General features: G+C 33.2%; 1 protein-coding gene across 1 annotated transcript in view; it reads right to left on the bottom strand.

The window, feature by feature from the left end:
• LOC129223241 (adenomatous polyposis coli homolog) overlaps positions 1 to 23689 on the bottom strand; it is a 72038-nt gene extending 48349 nt beyond the window's left edge. The window contains exons 1-4 of the mRNA XM_054857806.1: positions 23573 to 23689; positions 12758 to 12826; positions 10204 to 10357; positions 1910 to 2067 (exon numbers count right to left, since the gene is read on the bottom strand). Of these exons, the coding sequence (XP_054713781.1) occupies positions 1910 to 2067; positions 10204 to 10357; positions 12758 to 12826; positions 23573 to 23689 (498 nt within the window). The remainder of the gene's footprint in view (positions 1 to 1909; positions 2068 to 10203; positions 10358 to 12757; positions 12827 to 23572) is intronic.
• Positions 23690 to 23978: the final 289 nt, after the last annotated feature.

Below are 23978 nucleotides of genomic sequence, written 5' to 3'. Positions count from 1 at the left end.
AAAGCTTATTTTTTTTTTTTTTAAATGACGCGCTGTTCATTCACTGGGTGGTGTTCACTCAGTGGTCGGTCTAACCTACCTATAAGGTTTGAAATTTGGCATTCCATAGAATGCCTAGGTCAATGCATATTATGCCTAAAACTAGCTAGTAAATATATTTAAACGATTCATGTTTCGCATAGAAAATAGCTAATTTTTTGTTGAACAAATTCAAGCAAAATTGCCTACTTTGACACGTCTGAATAAATCAAAGTGCCTTAAAAGTCACGTGCTAAGTCACGTGATATTCAATACAAATCTGAGATGCATTTCATACTTTGCCAGTTTGTTATTTGGCACAAGAATGCCTTGGAAATATGAACCATTTTATGCATTGCCGACTAGTTTTAGACATGCTATACCATAATATCGGACTTCGAACTTTGCCGTTAACATCTCTACATAGTATAAAATGAAGTCTCCAAAAAGCGTCTGTGTGTTTGAACTCGCAAAACTCGAGAACTACCCGGCCGATTTCGCTGAAATTTTCACAGTTTGTTCCGTTAAGTCCTGAAAAGGTTTGCAGACCAGTTCGAAAAAAATTCGATGAATAGTTCTTTTTTATTCCAATTTACGTCCAATTTTCACATAAATTCTCAAATATGGGGTGAAAAATTACTTGCACATATTAATATTACATATCGTTAGAAAGGGTAGAATTTTCCGCGTTCTACGCAATTTGTTTCAATGCTCTAAACTTTATTACGGCGGAAGTTATTTGCGTTTTTAGCTCGATTTTTTTTAGGCTTAGCCGAAATTTAGGCACTACTTTCTTCATTAAATAAATCAATAAAAAGTGAAGGAATTGTCCCACAGCTTTCTTTTTGACGCCATTGGAAAAAGCGACCTTTTTTACTGCAGATCTAACTCGACCTTTGGTCGAAAAAATAAGCTTTTATCTCGAAAGGAAAAAAAGTTACAAGCCTTTTTAAATTAAGTTTGAGAAATCTCGATTCCATTTAAATTGTGAACCATTTTCTTTCGCATTTTAATTCCTTAAACTTATTTTATTTTGTGTTTCCATGGTTACGCATTTTAAATCCATCTTTCCGGATTTAATTTCTTAAAGGTATTTTAATATCTGTCGTCATTGTTTGGAAGGAAAATCATGATGGTTTTTTTTATTTATTTTTTACGCCTGATTGTTGAATATACGTCACTTGACACAATTTCTATTTTCAAGGTAGACCGGGCAAAGCCGGGCAACGTAGCTAGTATCAACTAAAATGTTTATGCTAAATGCTACAGTTTTTAAGAACGTTAAGGGTTTTTGAAAATGAATGTGTCCTTAAATGTTCATTCACTGGTCGGTTGATTGCCCATTATGTTGATAACAAATACTATTTCATGGCACAGTGAAGATTTGTATTTGTGCAATATTGTTAGTATTTATACTGTATTCCGCACATTATATACTGTATCAAATACAGCACGGCTTAAAAACATTTTAGTGGCTTAAAAACTTTGGGACATTTTTAGTTTGATAAATAAATATCGATGCAGAAGGACTAATTGTTACTAAATATCTACAGCTTTCTATTTTGCTGTTCTTCATCACTATGTTTATTTATTTGAGCTTAAACAAACTATAATATGGCTCTGATAAATAGAGTTTTGATCTGCTAAAGTTTGAACGATTCCTGTTCTTAAAATAGGGATGAGAAAAGCTGCTACTTGAAAAAAAAAAAAAAAAACACCGACAATGCGTTGCCGGTAACGCTTATTGGCGTTGTGGCAATCGAAAAAAAACTTCCTCTTTCAACTGAAACATAAATGATTTCGTCCAAGGTCAAGCAAAGTTTTTTGCCAGAGCCAGACTACGGTAACTTTTAGAAGAAAATACGATTGAATATTCCATTCGTATACTTACCTTAGATTCGGAATGTTCAGAGAGCTGGGAGTGGAAGCTGGCCGATGCTGTACTGTACGATAAATTTGACTGAAAACTGATAATGCTTTCGGAATTCTGGTGAGCAATTCGTTCGAGAGTCGAACTGTCCGAACACTCCCCGTCGCCACTCCAGTACACTGTAAGAAAGCAGTTTTAAAGTCATTTCTAGTTCAGTTTTAGATGAGTGATAATAATAATAGTAGTTAATCACAATAAATAAATAAGTACATAATATAAAATGAAGTCATTTGGCTGACGGCTCTAACCCTCAGAGAATCATAATCTTTGACGTGCAGAGCATTAAAGTTTGCAGCATTTTCAATAAAAAAAGGTAATGGTATATTTCTTAAACAATACTTTTTTGCAAATATTAAAATTCTGATGTCACAATAACATGGAAATAATATATAAATTATTTTTATTTAATAATTAATGAAATAAACTTGAACTTAGGAGACATATATCTCTTAAAAAGGTTCTTAAAGGGGAAAAAAGGCAAGTTTTAACATTTATGTAAGCATTACACCCAGTCAAAAAATAGTCAACTAAAGAGAATAATTTTGACACAAGAAATTTTAAAAACTAAAATATTGCATCCCTCTGCGGAATCAACCCATGATTTAAGTATAACTTATAGATATCTGCTCCGTTTTTTTATTTTTATTTTATATGTTGTTGTTATGATGCGAATCAACAACGAAGGATAGGGGTTTTTTTCTGCTTTGAGGGGGAGGGGCTTCATAAAATTGTGACAGTTAGTGACAAGGTTGAGGGAGGGGTAACTAGAGGTGTAATATCACACATTTCCTTGTAACAATATACTTATGAAACACAGCGTGACATGTAATAGAGCGGGGAGGGGTGCGAAGTGTGACATTTTGTGATACAGAAGGGAAGGAGGTCAAATTGTTTGAAAAAAAAAGTGTGACATCATTTTGGACAGTCCTTGAACTGGTAGGTGGAGTGCATTACGCCTCAGAATAATGAGACTTTTTGCTATTAAACACTTTGTAACGTGCTAAATCGACCCACCCCCTTTGCCAGTATGCACTTGGCTAATTGTACAAAACATTTACAGTTAAAATAATCTAACTATGTTAGATTAAAAAAATACCGCATCAAAAATTAGTAGGACTCAATTAATATTTGAAATGTTAATAACTTTATCCTCATATAAATAGTAACCGATGATTGTGAAACCCGCGTGCCTCAACAATGAAAGTAGCGCCACGGCATGATAATTTGGTAATATGTTTTGGTAATCTTTAAAATGCAGGGAAAGGCTTTATTGTGACAAGGCTGAACTCGATCCGGTAACTTAACTGTTTTACTGGTAAAACTGTGTCATTTCAGGGAAATGAAGAAACGAAAAAATGGTCAACAGTGAACGCTATCTACTGGAGTTTAGGGTTCATCCACTGGCGTTAGAGTTTACAATTTCTATTATATAAATATCACCAAACTTGCTTGTACTATCGTATGCTATGATCTTCAGAGAAAACTTTTCTTGACGAAAAGAGAATGCGCAGTAGCGGGTTTACCGTTTTGGGGATCCTTCGCAACGCATTTTTGGGGACCCCTTTGTCTCTCACAGAACTATGTAAAACATACATTATGATGGGCATTTTTGAACTCCCCTTCGGGGCCTCTTTGGTCGTAGGGGCACCTCGCAATTGCGACAGTTGAGACATTGTAAATTCGTCATTGAAAATAATGACTGGACTGTTACTACATAATTAAAATATTAAAGATAGGCGGTGCTAAAAGCAGAGTAAATATTTCACCATTTTATTTTGACCCCTCCCCCCTTATTTTACTTTGCTACGCTATTTCACTAGACACGACTAGATATCATAATTAGTTGACACATTTCTTTTCAAAGTTGAAAGGCCCAAACGAAAGTTCACTGAAAAAAAAAAGGAAGTAAATAATAATATTACTTAAAACAGAAAAATAATATTAAGAAGAAAGTGACAACAATGTAACTGTACTCACAATGCATCAGCCATACTGTTGAGAAACAATTTCTCCGTGAAATTGAATTTGTAGTTACGCCAAGTTTTACAATGATGTCTCATTCACTAGACGCAAACACACTGAAGCATATGTTACTCATAAAGCTAACAGCTTAATCAACCCAGTGAAGATAAAGCTAAGTTTATAAACACAGTTTTCGATCGTTCATTTCAAAAATCAGGAGGAAAATCAGAAAAGACGCCTCAGTATCTGTTTTTCATCTTGTTATCGATTAAAAACAATTTTGTTCTTATATGACTCTTTCTTTTCTTTCGTATTAGTTGTTGCTTTTGGTATTCTCAAACATTTTGACAGTTGCGTCAAAAGAGAAGGAAAAAATAAAGCATCGGACGCCTGCCCCCGTCAAAAAAAAAAAAAAAAAAATCCAGCTCGATAAATTTACTTTGAAGAAAAAATTTCATCGATAATTTGTTTTAAAAGCCCTTATAGAATTTCTGGGGAGGTGAAAGCGATGATACACCCCGTTAAAATGCAGCGGAATACCACGCGAGAATGAGCCTCCCCTCCCCCCAAGAAAAGAGAAAAAGACCCATAAAACAACGGCTCTAAAAATTTCGATGGAGCAGTTTGTGTCATCCACCCCCTCGTGGGCACCCCAGGATTTTGGAATATTTCGCCAATAATTTTGATTAATACAATTTTAGTTAACTTTAAGAGCACTTCAAAAAATGTTTTTCATTTCTAGCCAAAATAAAATCTGTTGCTTAATTCTAGACCTCCGAATTTAGCTATTTTCACTGCTGAGCACTTTACAACTTACTTTAAAAACATTTTCGCGAGCCTTTTTTCATTTAACTTTAACCGTTGCATATCAAAACGTAGCTTATTTTGACTAAACTAATGAATGAGCTATTAATGCCAGTGTCATGTCAGAAGAAGGATTTTGTACCAGTGCAAATTTTGAATCCTCTTAAAAGGTTTTGTTTAACGCCTGCCAAGGCATAACACTCACATCTCATTGCCAAAACAATGATTGGTGTTTCTCTTATAAATTTTACTTGTTATGTCTAAAATTAATTTTTTTTCACTTATATTTCTGTGTATGTACACTCACAGAAAAAACGCATCAGTGTACACTACACCAGTGAGGCACCTTTTTAACGTTGGAGGCTACATTTAAATTAGGCAGTAATAAAAGAGGCTGCAGCGTTGGCCACTTAAGTGTCCCTTTAACTCGGGGAACAAGTGATAATCACTAGGCGCGAGGTCCGGACTGTAAGATGGGTGGGGTATGACAGTCCACCCTAAATCTGGCAAAAGTTCCTGGTTTTGACGGGAGACGTGCGGTCGTGCGTTGCCGTGAAGCAACGTTACACCGGCTGTCAATCATCCTCGCCGGTGCTGGATAGATCACCTGAGTTTTCTTAGTATTGCACAATAACTGTCTGAGTTGATTGTTGGGGAAGTTAAAGGAATACTTGAGTAACCAATGTTTCCGTAGTGACGATGAAGTCAAAGAAACCAAACGTTACCTCAACGGCTTAGCGGTGCCAGTTCTATGATATTCGGATGCAGAAATTGGAGCACCGTCTACAAAAATGTGTAGAAAAAGATGGCGATTATGTAGAAAAATAGAGGAAAGTTTCATCTGTCCAACGATTTCTATGAGAATAAAAATTTTTGTCTACTTGTAAAATTGATGGGAACCTTATTTCTGGATCGACCCTCGTAGTAGGCACAAGTCCCGAGTGGCATAACTAACAACAACGCAACAAAAATCCGTAAAAAAAAAAAAAAAAAAAAAAAAAAAAAAAAATTAACAGCCCCTGTACCACCTTGTTAAGTTTTAAAGGGGAAATATAAAACTTTGTACTTACCCCCCCCCCCCCCCGATTCCATAAATTCAGTTGCAGAATACCTAACCCCAAAATTTCTTTCACGTTCACTTTTTATGTTCTATGTTTCAAAATAAGTTTTTTTCACCACTGGTAATTACATAAGCAAAAAACATATTCTGGAGTGTTAAATTTTCAAAATACTTATGTTTTGTGACAAATAAAAAGAAACGTTTGCAGTCAAGACCATCGTGGAAGGAGTAAAGGGAGAAACACCAGGAACACGTTCGCTTGATGTCCCTCCTCTTGATACTAAAATTTGGAAGTTGATCCTCCTCAATTTAATGCTGGTTAAAATTCTAAATTATCATTTAGCTTATCATTTTCTTAGTCCTAATATACAGGGTGTCATGAAATAACTTAGACACACATAATGCATCATAACTTTAATGCTAATGAAAATATTACGACCAAACTTCAAAAGAAATATGAGTACATTATTTCGTCTAATATATTTACAAATTTTCAAAGTGGCTACCTTTAGGATTAATACAGAGCTTTAAACGCGCCTTTAAACTACCGGCTCTGGGCCGCAACTCACTTTCTGATATTTTATCCCATGCTTTGAGTAAGGATTTCTTTCGGGTTGCCAATGTTTTATGAGGTTTAGCACACACCCTTGCCTCTACGATGGACCAAACAGAATAATCCATTGGGTTCAAATCTGGGGAATACGGTGGCCATTCTTAAGCTCCAATGAAGTTCAGAAAATGTGTCTTGCACCAATCTTGAGCGCTCTTAGTTTTGGTGCGCAGGTGCGGAATCCTGTTGAAAGGTCAATCTTTTGTTTTTAAAGAACGTTTGCGATCAGGGTAAGACAACATCTTCCAAAATGCGTTTTCTATATGTTTTTTGATTAATCTTTATCCTTCGATTCAAATTTCACCCCAAACCATTAGATTGGGGTCGTTGACGCCGTTTAACAATGCAAGAAGGTCTTGGAGACAAGACCGCATGCTTAACCTCATAAAACTTTGTCATTCCTGAAGAAATGCGTATGCAAGGAATGGGATAAAACAACAGTAAGTGAGTTGCGGCCCATAGCCAAAAATTTTATGACACGTTTAAAGCTCTGCATTAAGACTCATGGTAGCCACTTTAAAACTTTGTAAAAAAAAATTCGAAAAAATAATGTATTTATATTCATTTTGAAGTTAATATTTTCATTAGCATTAAAATTCTAATGTAATGTGTACGTCTAAGTTATTTCTTGTCACCCTGTAATTGTAAGCATTCCAAAGTTGTTTGGAACAGAAAACAATAGGAGAAAAAATTGATTTGCGAACGAAATCGAATGTTTTCATTTCTAGTTTCTCCACGTTCTTAACGATTGGACAAACAAACGACCTTAGAACTTGCGATGCGTTTCAGATAAAAACATTAAAAAAAGTGCTTTGCTGGAAAGCTTCCAAGAATATTACAACGCGTCCTGGATATCATCCAATATGTAGTGACTTCAGAAAACTGATCTTGATTATTAAAATAACGCGAGTTATTTGAGCAATATGTTAATTGAATATTGTGTTCTGGTGAATTAGAAAGAAAACAAGATCATGCATGACGCGACGACAGCCTTGTTTGAGTGGTAAGTACAAATACGAAGAAATGGTTTTATTTTTTAAATGCAAGTTTAGCTGAAACGAAACATGATTCTATTTTCCAATTTGAGTTAATGTTACACAATATGTAATTTCCCATTTATTTTCTTCATACATTTTAAATCAAGAAAACCTGACGAATTTTTCAATGATTTTTATGGAAAGCATTAAATGTGATTATCAATTACTTATTTTATTCAGGTATCATGAAAAACCATTAACGCAGCCAGAATTCACCTTATATAAGCTATCATATTATGATTGGTAAATTGTATTAAAACCATGAGCTTGGGAGGAGGTGAACCCCCTCTTAATTCTACCTTTTATGCAACACAAAGCAGACACTATATATCCATTACTTAAAATGTACTACTTTAAAAAATAATAGTAATGAATGTAAAAATGACGGTACAAAACAAGAAAAAAAGAATACTAAAAGTAATTATTCCACTGAAATAAAAAGGACCAACTTCTAGTTTAAAAAAAACATTGCTATAAACACAAATAGTTTTTAATTAGGGAAACTTTTTTTTTTGGAAAGTTTAAAACTTTCCGATGACGAAGAAAAAATAAGGGAGAAAGCTTTTAAATATAAGTATAAAAGTTGAAGTTTTGGTACAGAACATTTCTCAATAAAAATTTTATTGCATGTAATCTAACAGTGTTTGTCTTTTTCTTTTTTATTCATTTTATTTTAAGTTATTTTATTAATTTTTTTTGTTAGAATTGTTTGTATTTTTTAACTATTAAGTCAACTAATTACAGAATTCATAAATTTGTACATCAAGATTAATTTCAATAAAAATTTTTTTTATTATTCTTTTATGTTTATTTTTTTTTACTAGAAGTTGGTCCTTTTTCTTTAAACTGAATGATTACTTCTACATTTTCTCTTGTTTTGTATTGTATATCTTTTAATCCATGTGTAAAATTTTCGTAATTAACATTATCTTTTCTACTTCGTTCTTGATTAAGATTTTATTCTTCCAAAATAAGCCACTTTTTAAAAACAATCTGGTTATTGGTTAATGATTCATATTTGATGTCCTTTTCTCTCAAATTACATTTGACAATATTTTCATACTATTCTGTTGACTTAAATGGCTTGAATTTTCCGGTTTTCTTTAATTGTTCTGCGCAAATTTCTGATCAATACTTTTTCTTTGAAACAAAGTGGCCAAGCTTTCTGGTATGTTAGAGATTCACAAATCTACTTTTTCAGGGTTTCTCCCTAGAGGAGCATGAGACAATTTCTAGGGAGGCGTGAGCGTATATGAAGAAGTAAAGTTAAGAGGCAAAACTAAATAGTGTTTACTTAATTTTACAGTCACATTTCAAATTTTTCGACATCGCCGAACTTTTTCATACGTTTTATTCGAACACATGATTATTGTTTGAACAAGATAATTTGCATTTAATCTTTGATTTGAAATATCTTAATAATAACATATTCAAAATAAAGCTACGTATTTGAATAAAAATTCACCATTAAAATATCAATATTTTCCATTAGTAATCAGCTTCACACACACACACACACATACACACACAGTTGTCCTAACCAGCTTAAGTTTGATATTCCGATTGTATCTCTTGTGTTAACCTCATGTTGTGGAATAGGGGTAGGAGGAGAGGGTAGGACCTTACAATGGTGTTCAAAGCGATGCACAGCACTAGAAAGGTTGAGAACTCCTGTACTAGAGAGTGCTGTTCTTTCAAAAATACCTTTTCCATTGACTTAAGAAAGCAATTTTTAATCGCTGTGGTGCCGAACCTAAGGCTCGTGAGTCACATGTGTCCCGCAAAGTTCACCCATTTGGTCCGCTGTTTTCTTCAAATTTACAAATCTAACTCCACAATTAGTCACAATGTTACAAATTTGGAACACAATGTTCAGAAATTGGTTTCCTGAAAGCAGATTTAAGCTTTGCCTTAACAACAATATTACCAAGTAATAACAAAAATTCTCAATTAGTAATTTTGTTTCCTTTTCATGCTTTTTTTTCTTTTTTTTTGCAATATACGGGGGTGGGGATTTACATTTTTATACAGGTAGTTATCAAAATAATGGAAACACTCGGTGGCAAGTGTGTTAGGAATCGCTACTCTGCCATAAATGTTCAGTTGATAAAGGTGCCTTCTCTGACTCTAATCACTCACACTGGTGAATCCAGATAGTGATTGGGTTCTCCGGTCATTTTTGCTGATATATTGTTCGCTTTTAGACATTACAATCCTCTTCAATACCGTTGGTTTTTTTTCAATAAGCTTCTCTTTCTGTCCACTATTTTGCCTTGCCGAGCTTGTCTTACCATGCTGCGTATATACTGTCATGACTTTAGATACTGTACCTTTAAAAACACCAAAAAGTTGAGATGTTTCAGTTACACTTGCTTCAGCAAGACGCGCTCCAACAATTTGGTCTCTTTTAAAATTTGTGAGGTCCGATATTTCACGCGCTTGAAAAAAAATCCAAGACGTCCAGAACTTCAGTTAGTCCACCATATACTACCAGAATATGTACATTGCTATTTATGAAAAACCAGATATATAGTTTTATTCTTTATTGCGTGCGAAGCACATTCAAAAATGTTACTTTTATTCACAGGTGCTTCCATTATTTTGATAACTACCTGTATGTGTTCTGACTCGCGAGAATCAGATTAATATGAAGTTAATCATATCAGAGCATCAGATTAATATGAAGTTGGCCCGCGGTTAAAAAATGGTTGGGCACCTCTGTTTCATGGTAATTATTTCAACGCACACATTATTTTACATGAAAACGTCAAAAGTCACTTACTGTCGGTTGACCACTCTCCATGGTGCACTGAAGAAAGTTCTTCCTCTTGCTCTAAAATCCCTGTTGTGTCCATATTATTAAAATTTCTGTATTCCCTTTCGGATTGTGGGACTTGAAATTCACGAGGTCTTGGTAAGGTATCTCCGAATGGAAGCTATTTAGAGAAAATACATCAACATTTTAGTGTATCAGAATTAGAAAAAATATATATATACTTTTCACTTGCATTTAAATTCGTATACGAGGAAAGAGAAGAGATCTTATCTATAGTAACTGCCCTCATTTGTGTCGAAAATAATAAAATTTTCTCTTATGTTAGAATCAGTCCAAGGGGAAGTTAAACAGATAGCATCGCTACAATTGCATTTGTATAGGAAATAAAAAAAATTCTTACGATGAAATCGGTACAAAGGAAATATAAAAAGTCATTAGTTATTGCATTTTTCTTGAAAATAATATATTTTTTTGATATTGAAATCAGTATGAGGGAAAATAAAAGATCTTATCGCGAGTACAGTGGCCGCAGATTATATGAATCACATTTGTTCCAAGCAATTTTGATTCCATAAAGCGGCTGATTCAATAACTTCGGCTAATTCAATAAAGTTGGAATTTATTCTGTTTTTGACAATTTGATTCATTAAAGTGGCTGATTCAATTAACAGCTGATTCAATTAACCGGCGTCCACTGTATTTGCATTTTTCATGAAAATTATAAATCTTTCTCTTATACTGGAATCAGTAAAAGAGGAAATAAAAAAGCTCTCATAGCAAGTAATTTAATTTATTTAGAAAAGATTTTTTTTTCTTTTGTTTTGGAATCAGTGCAAGAGAAAATAAAAAAGATATCATCACTAGTAATTGCAATTTTTTTTAAAATTAATAAATTTCCCCTGTGTTGGAATCAGCACAAAAGGAAATAAAAAAGATCTCATTGCTGGTATTTTTTTTTAGAAAGGAATACATTTTTCTTTTATTTTGGAATCAGTGCAAGAGGAAAGAAAAAAAGATATCATCGCTAGCAACTGCGTTCTTCTTGGAAATAATATTTTTTCTCTTATTTTGGAATTAGTGCAAGAGAAAATAAAAAAGATCTCATAGCTAGTAATATAATTTTCTTGAAAATAATTTTTTTTTATTTATTTTGGAAAATCAGTGCAAAGAGAAAATAAAAAAAAGATCTCATCGCTAGAATTTGCATTTTTTAAGTTTTTCTCTTGCGTTGGAATCAATACAAGGGGTAGTAAAAAAGATCTCATCGCTTGTAATTAAATTTGTTTAAAAAAGAATAAGTTTATCACTTATGCAATGGCATTTTTATAAGTTTTGCGGCTCGTCGCAATGTTTTTTTTTTTTTTTTTTTTTTGAGGCCACTTTGCATTTCACAGAATCTTGTAAAACATTTAGCACGTGTATTTTTGAATCCGTTCGAGGTCCTTATGATTGTGGGGCCCTTCATTATTGCGATATGGTAAATCCGCAACTGTTTGCATCTACACGAGAGGAAATGAATATACTAGCATGAAAATGTAAGGCTAATAACTTCATTTTAAAATTATATTTAAATTTACTGCATAGAACATCCATATGTAATTCTTGCAAACAGGTCAATAATTTTTCGTGTGAAATTCCATCTGCTCTGCATGTTTACTCAGATTTTTTTTGCGAATTTGAACATACTGTAGTAATGTAAACGACTTTTACCTGTACACTGAAGAAAATGCATCGACGCTTTTCTTTTCTTTTTTTCTTATTGTTTAATGTTGAAATACAATTTTTAATCTACACTGTTCAAGACAATTAGGGGAGCAATCACACAAAAGTGAGGAAACTGTTGTGAGGTAGCCTTGCAAATGCATAAAATGGAGTGTACACGTGTATTAAGATGCAATACAGCAAAAGAGAAGCAGAAAACATTTGACTGGGAACTTTACTCCTCTAGAACAGTGAAAGGAACAGGAAATTATACCTCTCCAACATCGTCTGCTATAGTTCTTTGTGTTTGCCCGGATTCCAGTGCCCCGATAAAACGTCAAGCCATGGAATTCGGTAAATTACGGTGTCGTGGCTTTTTCCAATCACAAAAGAAAAAAAAAAGCTGAAATTTACCGCTCAGACAGTGAAAAAATGAGCTTCTGTCAAATCACGATTTCTGTACTTGTATCCTTTTTCTGCTTTACGACGACAGAAACGTTGATTTGCTTTCGAAGTTTACGTTTTATTCTCATGTTTCCTGCAAAACTAAAAACATGGAAATATTATTGGAAATTAGTTTCCGGAACAATATTTTTCTCAATTTTGTTAAAACCATGTGCTCCCCTAATTCTTTTGAGGCAGTGTATAATAATCGCTATTTAGCGCTGCTGTAATAACTCTGATTTTATTGCACATTTTTTAATTGTATCTTTTAGTCTATTAATATATATCTACCAAAAAGAAATACGGACGATTTAAAAAGCCCCGAATGAGAAAAACTTGGTAGTTTTTTTTTTAATTACTTTAACTGACAAATTCATTCAATATTGTAATTAAAATGTCGGCATTTTATACTTACGGTATTGCTAGAGGTTAATATATTGTTATTAGCTTCATTGTGAACCTGTGCAGTAGTGCCTGTCATCACCTGGAAGAGAATAATAAATTTCTGAGGTAAAAAAATTCTTAACATCAGTAAAAATAGTTAAAATAAATATTGTAAGAACCCTTATAAACAGATAAAAAATGAATTGGTGCAAAGAATTATGAACAAATTGGCAAAAAAAAAAAAAAAAAAAAAACTAATATTTGGAATACATGGGGAAAATTCAAAATATTTGGAAAATTGCAAACTTTTTTTTATTTTGATAATAATTATAGTGTTTTGTTGTTTAAGCCAGGTCCAGTAGATTTAGCTGTAAATTTCTATAAAAACCCAAATTAATAATCTTTGAAGTGTTAAAGTAGTTATCAGTCTAAACTAGGTTTTAAAGTTTTCAAAACGTGAGAAAAAATTGCATTAAAAAAAACTATCTGAAAGCATAGTTATAATAAGAACATTTTATACTAGATGAAAAAGAATAACTTGATAAAAACCACTGTCTAACTTTCTTGGTGTATTACTAATGTGCTCAAAATCTTAATTTAATGCTTCTTGATGCTGCAATAATAACTTAATCTGTCTCAACTAAAAATGTAACTCAAACTAATGCGAATTTTTTTGTATAACTTAAGGCGGTTCCTGATGTACTAGTGTTTTTAGTATTTCTCTTGCTCCGTTTTGTATCGCCAAATCCCTCCTCAAAAAATAAGCAACAATACATGAAATTTCTTTTAAGTTGTTCAAAAGAAACTCATTGCCTTGGGCAGGGAAACGGCAACACAGAGTAATCGGCAGTACTACCTATAAAAATGAGTGTCTGAGATATTTGAAGAAACGCGTTTAGATTCCTTACAAGGACTAAAGAAATGTTGGAAATCGACGTTCTTTTCTAGCTTTAATTTCAGCGGGAGAAAAAAACAAGCTAGTTTCTGCACAATAAAGCTGAAGTAAATAGATAACAAAAATGCAAAAAACAAAAAAGAAAAGAAAAGAAAAAAAAAAAGAAAACGTGTAGATACTGTTAACCTTCAAAGGGCAATGGTAATTAAAGTGTTGTGATCTCACTATGAAATGGGACTGTTGATCGTTTCTAATTTTTTAACTTTCAATTTTAGAATGTCTTTTTCTCTTCTCTTTTTTTCCCGTTAATTTTTTTTTCAAATAGTAAATTTTTACAGAATTTTCTTGATTGATTGGAGAGTCCTAGAACGTAATTCCAGAACAATGTTTCTTAATAACATAGACACAGCGATCAATAAAAATTATTATTATTATTATTATTTTTTTTTTTTTTGTTATGTATCACACAAAATATTGCATTCCAAACTGAATGAAGTTCAGAAGTTTTCTTAATTTTTTCATGAATTATAAAACGTGTTCTTACTGCTATAAAACGATATTATATTACAAACAGGGGCGGATACAAGAGGAGGGTCATGCGGGTCATTACCCCCACCCCTCATCCCCATAAATGGTCGCCCACATTGTGTTCACTTTATCAATAAAATGTAGACGATTTCAGTAATCTTTTGTATTCATTAATTATTTTTAAAAGTAAATATTTGAACAAATTAATTCCTTTCGGTGTTTATGAAATTTATAGTAACATGTATGCCCCCTGTTATGTACCTTATTCCTGGTCGATTTGGTGCTCTTTTTTTAACATCAAGTAGACATTTTTCGTACCCAAAACCGTAGGTTGGTTCATGACGGGGGCCCCAGATTACAAAAGCGATCGTATTTTCAGCATAGATAGTGAAGATAATCCAATAGAAGAAGAGCAGAAAAACTTTCGAAAAAAAAATCTCTCAAAGGTTACGTTTCTTGAAAACTCTGAGATCTAATTTTCAATCAGATTCATTAAAATATTTTCTTTACCGTTCCTACATAAATTTTCATGCACATAAAACGTTGATAAAAAAAAAAAACTTTGAGAGTTTTTAGTTGCATTACTCTTTAGATTTAAATTTTAAATGAATAGATGAGACGACAGCATTTATAATTCCCATTATAAATGAAACTTGACGTTTAAAAGTGGTTTCTAGCAAAAAAAAAAAAAAAAAAAAAAAAAAAACAGCAATTGAAAAACCACGAAATCAAACATACGTCCCAAACAACCCCAACCTCGTTGGTCCGCACTGTTCGGGCCTGACCTACTAAAAGAGAGGCCCTAGGCCCACGTTAATTTGGAGCCCCCTGAAGACTATGCAGTGGTTCATTAACAGGCTTAGGGCCCGTCGAAATGCACTTTTAGCAGCCCCTTTGTCAATCACAGAACTATGTATAAATCATTTATCATGTGCATTACGAGGCCCTTGTGGGGCCCCGTATAATTGTGACAAAGTAAATTCGTTACTGGAGGAATGAAAAAAAATCCCTTTAAAGAAATTTTTTCCCCAATTAATAAGTCATAATTTTTTATTATTATTTTAAAAATACGTTTTTTTTTTCATATCGTTGTAATGCTATGCATAATTCTTTAAATAATTTTGGCCCTTTAGGAAGATGTGGCCCCAGGGTCAGGCCTAGTCGACCTGTGCAGTAATCAGGCCCTGTGGACTGAATCAAAGGCAATTCGGATGAGCAAAAATCCGGATACTATGGGTAATAAGCAAAACATATCCTTAAATAAGCAGACTTATCTTTTATTGCAGCAAAAACACATGCTTTGCAACAAGATATCATAGTTTCTCGCAAATACTTAATCATTTATAGTTCAGCTGCAGTGATGTCGGACTGCTGCTCATAGAGAGTACGCCATATTATTTGCTAGATTAGTATTACACTTTATGGTACGTTCTATGCATGAGTTGAACGTTTAGTAAAAAGAAAAACAAAATTTTTAGCGTATTTACAGTTTGTTCATGCTATCATAATTTAAAAGTATTATTTAAGTAAACATAACTTTTTTCCACTGTACAAATTTGATCCGGTTAATAAACCGGGGACTGATAAACGATTATGGATCTATTTATTTTGTGAAACAAATTGTAAAGGTCATCGTCAGAAAGAATGTTTTTTTTTTTTTTTGTTGTTATTGATCAATTATGTGAGCGTTGTGAAAACATTCATTGTTGAATGATAGACAATTGAAAAAATATTTCGAATGGCTTCCATCTCAGTTTTCGACGTATTCATTGAATAATCCCATTCAATTTATACTAAGTTATTTGCCGAAATAAGTAGTTCTTTTTGTCTCTTATAATGCAACAGGTTGAAACAAGTCTTTTTTTTTATTTTATTTTTTAGAGAGATTTTCTAAACATCAGTGACGAGACAAGTACAGTCGACTCCCGCTACAACGCGATCCGACTTACGCGAAATGGCTATAACGCGATTTTTTTCACCAGTTAAGAGTTTTAGACATAACGTGAATTCCTCGCCCGCAATATGAAAATTTTCGAAAGGGAATCGCGGTGTGTAAGTATTGACCTTGTTATTGGCTACTAAAAATGTATTTTTGGTAAATGCACCTTCATCCCTTTAGCATCACTGGCAGCGGAAGTTCCCACACCGTACTAGTCTAAACATCGCTTACACAAATAACTACTCCTCATTTTCCATTTATTTTTTCAGTCTAATTATAAAAGTTCATGAAATATAATGACACCTATGAGCGCTGTTTCTTCTAAAGTTGTGACTATAGAAAGAAAAAGAAAAAAATTCCGACAATTAAAGAAAAGCTTAAGATTTTATGTGCTTGAACAACTTTAAAATGCGTCGAAGATAGCTCGACAATTAGGTATGAGGAATCTTCCATATATATATATACAATTAAATGTCAAAAAAAAAAAAAGGAAATCAGTCAAAGTTCACCGAGTAGTATCTAAGCAAAATGCAAAAATTATGAAAATGGAAGCTGCTCTCGTATTGTGAATTTAAGAAACCAGGAAGAGGTGTGGTGTCACAGATGGAAACGTTATAAAATAACAAGTGAAGCTATTGTGTGTTTAACACTGTATAAGAATAACGTTTTGATCACACAGCATAAATCATCATCATCTCCACTTTTTTTAATAAACAAATATCATTATTGGATCTACTGTACATTACAACTATAGTGCATTTGTTTTGTTTTTTGCTACATACTGTACGTACCGTACTGGTTTAATTTACTTTCCCATTGATCATTGATTTTGTACATAGTAGCAGTATTTTCTACGGAATAAAACGATATTTTTTTTAAAATACAAATAAAAATTCAGTTTTTTATTCAAGAAACAGTAATTTATAGTTGAGAAATGGTTTTTAACAGTTTGAGGTGGTGTTTACAAGTGTCTAAAACAATTGGATATGTTTATAAAAGTTTTTACTCATACCCTTTTCTACAACGCGAAATTTCATCTTACGCGAGGGGTCTTAGAACGCATCCCTCGCGTAAGTCGGGACTCGACTGTAGTTAACTAGGTCATCTTAACGCGAAAGAATATCAAGACAAAAATAAGTGCTCGTTAGTTAGGCATTTAGGCAAAATGCCACGGTAAATTATGAATTGAAATTCTTACAACGGGTGAAGAAAACTAACAGATGGTTTAATTCTGTATAGTATTCTGTATAGTCTTTTTGTTCTTTTTGTGTTTCAACTATCATTGCTATAACTTTTAACATTCATTTTATTTTATTATCATTTTACTTATTTATTTATTAATTTTTTGAACACTTGAATATTATTTAATTACTTGATGCATAAAGCAATGTATTAAAAACTTTAATTTTTTATAACCTTGAGAAGGTTTGTTTTGTCTTGAAATCATCCTTTACTAGCAATAAAGTGTGTACAGTAGATTTCCGGTCAACTAGTAATTATCTTAGTCCGGATAAACAAATATCTCGTGCGATCAAGAGTATGAAATTTCGGTGTTTTTTTTTAATGTACAATCGGGCGTTAATTCAGATTAAACGAGCTGATGTGTGCATCACATGACTTCCGTTTCCTCCAATTTGATGTCATTTTCCCATTATTGGCAATTTTAATGTGATTCAATAGTTTACTCTCTAAATATCACCAACAGTGACCAAATTGAAATCAGATTTTAAAAAAAAGAAAGGAAAGGAAAAACACTCCAAATTTGTCACCAAGTAGGCGAAAAAACCTGGCGACCAAAATACTGACGATATATCGTCAAGTGTTCGCCAAATTATAACACCACTTGAGTTTACATCAAAATTAACATTGATTTCCCCGCAAAAAGGGGCAAAAGACCCCTTTAAAAACACCCGAATGCAACCAAAAGGGGAGGTGCACAACTAGACCCCAATAGGAGTCTACGTACCAAATTTCAACTTTCTAGGGCATAACGTTCTTGAGTTGTGCGACAACGCACATACTCACGTACGCACATACGCACAATCATACATGCGTACATACAGACGTCACGAGAAAACTCGTTGTAATTAACTCTGGAATCGTCAAGATGGATATTTCGCTTGTCTATACGTTCTTAGGCACTTATCCACGTGTGATTGAGTCGAAAAAAAACTCAGTATTTATTCGGGGGTGAGCAAAATGGAAATTAAGATCGATTTTAGAGTGAAATTTTTTTCGCGAATACAATGCTTCCTTTTTTGTGAAAGGAAGTAAAAAGAATTAAGCAAAGGAATTATAAAAAAAAGAGAGCACTTTTAATGTTAATCTAGATTTGCAACTACATAATAGAAGTTTAGTTTTCTTCATTGTTTGGATTAAATGAAATTAACCCGGATAGACCGATCCCCGTAAATCGAGAAGTTTCTGTGCATGAAATGATGTAAGACTATGAAAACATATCGCACTCCATCAAAAAAAGTGACACAACTCAAAAAAAAAAAAAAAAAAAAAAAAAAAAAAATCAAGTTTTTACGCAATAGCAGATTAAAGTGATTTCGTCTCGAATATTACAATACGTGCAAAAAAACATTATGGTATGATGATTACTGGTTAGTTTTTGTTGCCTAAATTAAAAATGCATACTTAAAATTCGAAATTTTTTCTCCTAAATTATGAAATTTTAATGATGTGTTACTATTGGGTCCATCGTTTTTACGCCATCATGAACCAGTTATACAAGCTAACTTTGTTCGAGTTATGTGGTAAGAGAGAGCATTAAATTTAGATTTTAAATCTATAGTTTGTACATTTTTCCAAAATTTCGAGTTGTGTCACTTTTCTTACCGGGGTGCGATAGGTTGCGAAACAGATGGTGGTGTGCATTTAGTTCTAGCAATACTTCTTATCTGAACCCTATGATAAAAACATACTTTTTTCCATCTCTGTATCAAAACTGAAATAACGCACGCAGCGGCATTGTGCTCCCGCTGTGTCTCTTTTTAGCAAATGACAGAATTTAATGACATGTGAGGCGTCTAAAAGAGAAAATCAATACGTCTACATAGAAGGGCACAAAAGCACCTGGATAGTACTCGGCGAGTTTATTATAGCACATTTAACCTGTTCACGGCAGCAAACGTTGGAGATTTGTGTGTGGGATTTCCAGCCAACGTCTAGCCTTAAGGTTAGGGGTTGTCCATAAATGATGTAACACTTTTTTGCAACATTTTTATCTCAACCCCTTTTGGTACAAAATCGTACTTAACTTTCTCCCTTCCCCGCCCTTTATCGCATGTCACGCTACTTTTTACAATCAAATTCGTAGTTAAAAATATGCGTAATGTCACACTTCGTGCTACCCTTCCCCCATCCTTCTTGTCACAACCTGACCTCTGACCTGTCACAAATTCACAAACCCCACACACATCCCTCAAAGCTTAACATTTAAAGACAGTCCCTAAGAAAAAAAAATCAAAAGAATGGCCGACAAAAATATACTATTGCTCTAATTCGCTTTTTATGTATGCAGTACGTACATCTGGGTCGTTTAGATGTACGCACCAGTAAGTCATTCTAGGTGGCTATCCAGATAAAACGAAGTCCGGTTTAATAGGGTCCGGATTAACTTGGTATAAAGTCCAAACTAGCAATCCTATGTGAATGAATCAACCACATTAAGGAGAGTTGGGAAACAAAATAGTCAATTAAGATCAACTTGGTATAGGCTTCCACTTTGATATGTTCTAGGTGGCATCTCAGGTACAAGTAAGTTAACTCTAACAAAAGGTCGAAGGTCATATAAGAAGCAAGTTCTAGAACTGGTACATTTTACCCTTTCTAACGTTATTCATACAAAATGAATGATTTCGTTTTTTCATATTATGTTGAATAGACGATGAAATATTTTATGAAATTAGTTAAAATCTGTTAGTAAGGATTAAAAAAAATGTCGAAGCAATATTGCATTTCTAACTATTACTTTCAATAAATTTAAAAAGCGTAAGAAAATTGCGTAAAGGAGAGCAATGAGCTTAAAAGTTTTAATAAAAAAAGGTATTACTAAAATTTATTTCGCAACGCTACTTTTTTGTTCAGGTATTTGAAGCTAACATGAAAACATTTTATATTTCTATACAAATATTTTGATTATTGCGATATCTTCTTTAATTTGCCGTATAGCTCAAAAAATTCTCTTTTTATTATGTTCTATAAATGATGCTGGCAAGTCCCGAATTTTATCGCAGTTCCTTTTCGTTGGATAGCCGAGAGAAGTTTCCCATCTATGCTGTGCAGGGAAGCTCCAGTTCCACCAACTCCCATGAGGAAAGCAATCGATAAAACAATGAATAAAAATAGCCCGGCGGACTTACACATGGGAGGGGGGGGGGGGGGGGTGGGATTGCATTTGTCAAGACATTCCTGAAGTTCATTTATTCTTTTTGAAGGTAGTAAATGTTGTGTAACGTGTAATCATTCAGCAAACATTACAGGATTTTTAATCATTTGATTGTTTGATAATGTGAAAAGAAGAACTCTCTGACTTTACACATACATATATATTTCATCTCTTTTTATTCTTATGCTTGCGGCTCATTTATTTCGATGATTTTTCAAATCTTTTCGTTTTAAAGAAAGTTTTACAGAACTATTTACATTGTAATTGTTTTAAATTTCGAGTTCTGTTCTCAGTTTAAAGAAATACACGGTTATATATAATTCCCTTCAGAGTTTCGAATTTGTATTGTAAAATAATTGTGATGATAATAGCAAAACAAGAATAGTTAAAAGAATACATAATCAATTTCAGGCTTCATCTGTAAAGAATAGAATCAGGTTTTTCAGTGCCATTTCCATCAATGAATGATCTTTGCCATAAACAACAACTTGCGTTTAATTTGATCAAGAGCTTTCAATCCTTGAACAACACGAACACAATAAGCGCGGAACTCCAATTTCTTCAGAGCTTCTTAAGAAATCCCACATGGTAATAAAATTCATCTGCGATGTCAGCTTTTTGACACTTTTTGGAGCGAGTTCAATATTTTGTTCTTCACATTGGTCCATTTTGTGCTGTCCCAATGTATAGATGGGCAAGGGAGACTTCTTTAAAGGTCTCCAATAGTTAAGAGTTTCTCGAAAAACAGTATGCTAATCTAAAATTTGATTTCCTTTTGGGAGCAGAAACATCTGTAGATTTTTTACCGAAAGCCTCAAGAACTGTTTAAACAAATAAATGGAAAAATATTGCTCTAAAATAAAAATTCTTTGATCTTGGGTGGGAAAAAAACATCCTGACCACACTACGAAAGAAAAGTTACTGAAAGTGTCAGTGCGAATGGAAAGTGAAAATAAAAATGGCGTGTGATTTCGAAAAATATAATGTTGCCAATTTGCCAAGTAATTTGAGCTTAAAAGATAGTATTTTTTAAATTAATTATTTATATCGTGTTGCGTGACTCTTTGATCATCCTGAATATAAGCAACACCACACTAGAGACACTTTCTCTAGTGTGGTGTTGATATAAGGCTATGAATAAATCGAAATTTATACTATTTAACCGACTTCAAAAAGGAGGCGGTTATCAGTTCATACCGTATGTATGTTTTTTTTTTTTGTTTGTCCACTCATAGCGTCTCACCTAGTGAACCGATTTTGATGATTCTTTTTTTAATGGATAGAGGATGGCTCAACTTAGGTCCCATTACTTTGTTTGACCATATTTGTTCTTTAGATAAAAAGTTATGGGCAAAAACCAGTAAATTTCCCTATTAAATGATTAAAATCATATTGTAGCGGAGTTCGCTCTTTTCATCCGTGGATAACGGTGGCTCAGTGGTAGAATTCTCGTCTCCCACACGAGCAACCCGGGTTCAAATCCCGACTAGGACAAAGTGAATTTTACTAAAATTTCGTTTCTACTGTTTCCCGTATTTTCTCGAATGTTCTGTTAATTTCTGTATCTTTTCAAGTCTGGAAAGTTCCAGCACTTTTTCAAGTTGTATATAAGGAGATGTAACGTTCATTCGTGGTTCTGAATAAAGATCTCGAGTTGAGACTAACGAGTATTCGCTTCATTTGGCTTTCACATTGTCTTCGCTATCTTCATCTACGCGACAATATGAAACTCATTGTTATAAAAGTTTGGTGCCATATAACTGTAACATTAATAGTAATTGTAATGATAATTTTGAATAAAGGCTTTTCTAAAGCAATACAGTGATATAGAGCCGCACTTCTTACTAGGTAACTTCTTACTTTTACTGAAATATCTACATTTACACTAAAAAGAATGAAATAAAAAAATTTTGAAAAAAAAAATAGAACCGACTTCAAAATTGCTCTAAAAAGTGAAAAATAATTTTATTCTTTAAACACCTTCGATAATACTTTTAAACATAATTTTTGAAGTTGGCGCAAAAACAAAAAGTAAAATCCATTGTAACCATGCTTCGTTCATATTTTTATCAAAAAATCATCCAAACTTAGGAACGAAACATTTATATCGTTACTCAAATATGCTGTCATCAATGCGTAATGCATGTGGTAGTGAAGAAACTGGACCTGGTTAAATTTATACTTGTAGTTGAGTTATGGCTGTGAATGATTTTATCGATCGTTTTTGCGCCAACTTCAAAAATTATGTTTAAAAGTATTATCGAAGGTGTTTAAAGAATAAAATTATTTTTCACTTTTTAGAGCAATTTTGAAGTCGGTTCTATTTTTTTTTTCAAATTTTTTTTATTTACTATTTAAATACTGTGGCCAAATTTCACGCATTTTGTCGACCTAATGATGGAAATCGCACCAATCGAGAAAAATATAATAGGAAACTAAGACAAAAATCTAAGAATATCGTTTCAAGATTAACATTTTCCCTATAGACTTGTGGATGAAGTATAGTCTTTACTTATTTCCTGTTTTTAGATACAATTTCATTCAAAGTAAATTTTATAATAACAATATTTCGCAAGTTCACTTTTTGGTTTGCAGTCACAAATAATTATTTATTCATTTATTTATGTTTTTAAAAGAGTTTTTATGCTTTGAATATTGTGATACTAATACGGAACAGAAAGAATGCAAAAGCTGCTCCAAATAGCTAAGAAACAAATTCATCTTGGAAAAAAAAAGACCCAGAAAAAAATGTGAGTCTTGTAAAGGAAATTTGATTTGATCTGTTTATTGAAAAACGTATTAAACGGAATTTCTGAAAAGGGGTGACGTAAAATCCAGAAACATTATCGGAGGAGAAATTTTCGCGGAGTAACAGAAAATGAGTTACGAATCGAGATAACGTACGAAATAGACAATGTAAAATTGGGGTTCCACCAAATATTCAACAAGTGGGGGAGGGGCGAGCACCAAAAACGTTCGTGTTCAATGTCCTTAAAAGCCATAGTCGGGCCCTGTGAACAGCTTATTGATCTGACACGTCTCAGCTTTTAAGTTATGAATAACTCGAAATAAGTTCACATGCACTTACCTGGGAATTGCTGTATTCAGTGGTGCGAATGATATGTTGACCGGGAAGACCAATGCTGGAAGTTGTGGACATGCGAATTACTTTGGGCTGAAACAGAAGGGGGTCGATGTTCAGCATTATGGCCCTGGGTTGCTGCCTACGGCATTCGGCTTAACCTGTAATCAAAGAAACCAAAGTTATTATTGCTGTTTGGTGCATCATGTTTCTATATATTTTATCGTGCATGAAAATAAAAATGGGAGTATCTTTCACCTAGCCCAGTCAAATTATACCAAAAATAGGAGTGCGGTTAAAAAATTCACACCTAGATAAAAATTGCTCGGGTTATTCAAAACACCATCATAGATGAAATCTAAAAAGTCCTCATCGATCCGACACGAGGAAAAAAAATTACTCGTGGTCAAAG

The sequence above is a fragment of the Uloborus diversus genome, chromosome 5 (assembly GCF_026930045.1).
Source record: "Uloborus diversus isolate 005 chromosome 5, Udiv.v.3.1, whole genome shotgun sequence".
NCBI classification, from domain to species: Eukaryota; Metazoa; Arthropoda; class Arachnida; order Araneae; family Uloboridae; genus Uloborus; species Uloborus diversus.
Note: the sequence above shows the minus strand (reverse complement) of the source record. Positions and strands in the feature narration are given on the sequence as shown.